Source organism: Penaeus vannamei, chromosome 36, assembly GCF_042767895.1.
Source record: "Penaeus vannamei isolate JL-2024 chromosome 36, ASM4276789v1, whole genome shotgun sequence".
Lineage (NCBI taxonomy): Eukaryota > Metazoa > Arthropoda > Malacostraca > Decapoda > Penaeidae > Penaeus > Penaeus vannamei.
In genome coordinates this window covers 5564180-5569179 of record NC_091584.1, presented here as the reverse complement: position 1 = coordinate 5569179, position 5000 = coordinate 5564180, and the positions used below count along the sequence as shown (strand labels likewise).

The following is a 5000-nucleotide window of genomic DNA, read 5'->3' as shown; positions in this document are numbered from 1 at the left end:
TAAGAGAGAAAGAAAGAAAAAGAATGAATTAATAGAGAAAGAAAGAAAAAGAATGAGTTAATGGAGAAAGAAAAAAGAATGAGTTGCTTTCTCTCTAACGCGAGGGAGAGAGGCAAGCGGAAACTAATATGGAGAATAGAAGTAGAGGAAGATGAAAGGAAGAAAAGAAGAGAGATAGACAAAACAAAAAACAAAACAAATAAGTAAACTGCGGAACGAAACTAACACGAAAACAACAACAATACGAACGCAAAAAACAAGACAAAAAACAAATGAACGCAAAAACAAGAAAAAACACAAAATGAACCCAAATTTACAACAACGAAAGAGACATAAACACAAAAAATCAACAACATAACATTAGATACAAACAGACACTTTAAAACACGCCAAAACATATGGTAATCAAGCCCCACATTTCTTAATCAAAGTTATGAGGTTGTAATGGACCAACTACCATGACAACCGCACGAGAGGGAGTTCATGAGGACAAATTGGAACTAATTTCGTTTCCCAGATTATGAGGAGACTGACAGGAAATTAATGAGGTCGTTTAGGCGGTAAATTTATCTTTGGATGGTTTACATTTGGTTGTTTATGGGAAACTATCGTTGTTGTTGTTATGATTGTTATTGTTGTGAGTTTGTTATTATTATTATTATTATTATTGTTGTTGTTGTTATTATTATGATTATCATTATCATGATTATCATTGTTGTTGTCGCTGTTGTTGCTATTGTTAGGAGCAGTATCGTTGTTTTTTAATCATTATTTTTTAATTATTATTATTATTATGATGATGATTATCATTACTACAACTACTGCTACTACTATTATCATTATCATTACTACAACTACTATTATTATCGTTATCGTCATCACCATTACCATTACAGTCTATTATCATTACTGCTATTATTATCTTTCTCTCTTCCTCATTCGGTCCCTGTATCCATCACTTCTATCAATCCTCAACCATCTTTCATCATCTACATATACATTTCGAAAATCTTTCATATCTCTCTCCTTCTTCGTCATCTCTCCTCCCATTCTCTCTTCCTCTTCTCTTCCTTATTTCATACCAAGGACAGTCCACTTAACAACCATGTGACAGCGAGTAGAAAGATTACTCGAACGCCTTATTTACGTATCCGCGTGAATCCGTCTCGCACTTCCAGCGTTCGTGGATTCTTTGTACGAGAACGCATCCCGATTAACGCGTTTCATCCGGGGAATTGTTCGATGGGAGGCGGGAAATTTGAATACATTTTAGACGCGGATATATCGGACGAGAGTGAGAGCGCCACAAACATACACACACATGTACGCGCGCATGCACATACATGCATACACTTTGGCGCACGCACGTACACGGACATACATAAATATACGCATACATACACAAAAACAAACACACACACACACACACACACACACACACACAAATAAACGCACACACACACACACACACACACACACACACACACACACACACACAAATAAACGCACACACACACTTACGAATAAACGTATACAAAAATATATACACACAAATTCACGTTCAGACACATACAAACTACACACTATGAGATAGATGTATTTATGCGAAAGACCATCATTATAATAATATGCATACATGTTTACTGATGTACACGTGTAAAAATAGAACTTGGTTACAGAGACGGATGCATAGATGAATGATTAGATAGAAGGAATAGAAGAGAGGAGAGGGAGAGAAAGAGAGAGGGAGGGCCAAAGGAAGAAAAGAGAAAGGAGGAGAGAGAGAGAGAGGGGGGGGAGGTAGAGAGAAAGAGAGGAAGGGAGGGGCGGAGGGAGAGAGGGAGAGAAAAGAGATAGAGGGGAGAGAGGGAGAGGAGAGAGAGAGAGAGAGAGAGAGAGAGAGAGAGAGAGAGAGAGAGAGAGAGAGAGAGAGAGAGAGAGAGAGAGAGAGAGAGAAGGGTGAATAAGGAAAAGCATGAAATATATAAATCTCTCTTCCTATCCTCCCTTTTCTGCCTCTCTCTCTTTCTCATTCTCCCTCTCTCTATATACAAATGTTTCTCTCTCTTTCCCTTTCTCTGTCTCTCTATTTATCTCTCCGTCCTTCCCTCTCTCTTTATCTTTTTCCCTCCTCTCTCTCTCTCTCCCCACCCTCCCCTCTCTTTCTTTCTGCCCTCCTCTCTATCTATCTACTTATCTCCTCCACTTTTTCTCTCTATCTCCCTTCCTCCCTCGCTCTTTCTCTCTCTATTTATCTCCCTCCTCGTTCTATTTATATCCTTCCTCTCTATTTATCTCTCTCTCTTTTTTCTCTCTCTCTCTATCTCCCTCCCTCCCTCGCTCCCTCTCTCACTCCCCCTACCCCCTCTCCCTTATCTCACTCTCTTTTACTCTCTCTATCTCCCTCCCTCCCTCGCTCTCTCTGTCTCTCTCTCTATCCATCTCCCCCCCTCTCTCTTTTTTTTTCTCTCTATCTCCCTCCCTCCCTCTCTTTTTTTTCTCTCTCTCTATCCATCTATTTATCTTCCTCCCTCTCTCTTTTTTTCTCTCTATCTCCCTCCCTCCCTCGCTCTCTCTCCTTCTCTTCCTCTAACTTACAGCCATTTCATGCTAGACCAGCGCCCTCATCAACAACAGCCCAAGCAGAACACAAACAATGACAAGTAATTTCAATCTCTCGCACAATTAATTCATTTTATTACCGTTGTTGTCGTTTTCTTTTTTATTCTTGTATTTTTCTGGTCGTTGTTGGAGAGTTTAGAGTAAGGTTAGGTATCTGGTAATTTTGAATTTTGTTTGTCGTTTTCAGTCACAGTTACTTAAGTCAGGGTTTTGCGTTAAAATTTCAGTCATTTAAATTTTTCTTTGTTAGGAGTGCGTTCAGTTGGATACGTCTATACGTAACATACATATATACATAAGATGACTCATACTCACACACGCATGTACACACACACACACACACACACACACACACACACACACACACACACACACACACACACACACATACACACACACACACAGTATATATGTGTGTGTGTATCTCTCTCTCTCTCTCTCTCTCTGTGGCTCTCACTCTCTCTCTCTCTCTGTGGCTCTCACTCTCTCTCTCTCTCTCTCTGTGGCTCTCACTCTCTCTCTCTCTCTCTCTCTCTCTGTGGCTCTCACTCTCTCTCTCTCTCTCTCTCTCTCTCTCTCCCTCCCTTTCCCCCTCCCCCTCTCTCTCTCTCTCTCTCTCCCTCCCTCCCCCCTTTTCCCTCCCTTCTCTCTCTCTCTCTCTCTCTCTCTCTCTCTCTCTCTCTCTCTCTCTCTCTCTCTCTCTCTCTCTCTCTCTCAGCATATCCAGCGCAGGCAGCGGCGGCCACACCCCGGCAGAGTATGATTAGCTTCTGCCGGAGGCCACCGAACACCTGCAGATGAGGCCGCCCTAATGATTCAGTTCAACCGGGTCTTGCGTGCGTGGCTTGGCTCGATTTGGTTTGGCTTGCCTTGATTTGGTTTGGCTTGGTTTGGCTTGATTTGGTTTGGTTTGTCTTGATTTGGTTTGGTTTGGCTTACTTGGTTTGGTTTGGTTTGTCTTGATTTGGTTTGGCTTGGCTTGATTTGGTTTGGTTTGGCTTTTCTTGATTTGGTTTGGCTTGACTTGATTTGGTTTGGTTTGGCTTGATTTGGTTTGGTTTGGCTTGACTTGGTTTGGCTTGGTTTGATTTGGTTTGGTTTGGCTTACTTGGTTTGGTTTGGCTTGATTTGGTTTGGTTTGGTTTGGCTTGATTTGGTTTGGTTTGGTTTGGTTTGACTTGACTTATCTTGATTTGGTTTGGTTTGGCTTGACTTGGCTTGTTTTGGCTTGACTTGGTTTGGTTTGGCTTGACTAGGTTTGGCTTGGTTTGGCTTGATTTGGTTTGGGTTGGCTTGATTTGGTTTGGCTTGACTTGGCTTGACTTGATTTGGTTTGGCTTGGCTTGACTTGATTTAGTTTGGTTTGATTTGGCTTGATTTGGTTTGGTTTGGTTTGGCTTGACTTGGCTTGATTTGGTTTGGTTTGGCTTGACTTGGCTTGGCTCGATTTGCTTTGGCTTATCTCGATTTGGTTTGGTTTGATTTGGCTTGATTTGGTTTGGTTTGGTTTGGCTTGATTTGGTTTGGTTTGGTTTGATTTGGTTTGGCATGACTTGGCTTGATTTGCTTTGGTTGTTTTGACTTGGTTTGGCTTGGCTTGATTTGGTTTGGTTTGACTTGGCTTGATTTGGTTTGATTTGGTTTGGCTTGATTTGGTTTGATTTGGCTCGGTTCGATTTGGTTTGGCTTGACTTGGATTGATTTGCTTTGGTTGTTTTGACTTGATTTGGTTTGACTTGGCTCGGTTCGATTTGGTTTGGCTTGACTTGACTTGATTTGGTTTGGTTTGATTTGGCTTGGGTTGATTTGGTTTGGCATGACTTGGCTTGATTTGCTTTGGTTGTTTTGACTTGGTTTGGCTTGGCTTGATTTGATTTGGCTTGGCTTGATTTGGTTTGGTTTGGCTTGACTTGGTTTGGTTTGTCTTGATTTGGTTTGGCTTGACTTGGCTTGATTTGGTTTGATTTGGCTCGGTTCGATTTGGTTTGGCATGACTTGGCTTGATTTGCTTTAGTTGTTTTGACTTGGTTTGGCTTGGCTTGATTTGATTTGGCTCGGCTTGATTTAGTTTGGTTTGGCTTGGCTTGATTTGGCTTGACTTGCTTGATTTGGCTTGATTTGGTTTGGTTTGGCCTTACTTGGCTTGATTTGGTTTGGTTAGGCTTGACTTGGTTTGGTTTGGCTTGACTTGGCTTGTTTTGGCTTGATTTGGTTTGGTTTGGCTGGATTTTTTCTTTTCTTGTTTACTGTCTTTTGGTCTGTCTTTGTTGGTGGGTCTTTCTATGGCTCTCTCTTTCTGTCTCTCTCTCTTTCTCTCTCTCTCTCTCTTCCCTAGCTTTCCCGTAATAATATTTACGTGCTTCGTTACATACATTCAA

At 41.4% G+C, this 5000-nt stretch overlaps 1 protein-coding gene across 1 annotated transcript in view; it reads right to left on the bottom strand.

The window, feature by feature from the left end:
* Positions 1–5000, bottom strand: part of LOC138859459 (ribosome-binding protein 1-like) — a 25339-nt gene that overhangs the window by 10021 nt on the left and 10318 nt on the right. The window contains exons 4-5 of the mRNA XM_070114747.1: positions 3731–4789; positions 3371–3413 (exon numbers count right to left, since the gene is read on the bottom strand). Coding sequence (XP_069970848.1) covers positions 3371–3413; positions 3731–4789 — 1102 coding nt within the window. The remainder of the gene's footprint in view (positions 1–3370; positions 3414–3730; positions 4790–5000) is intronic.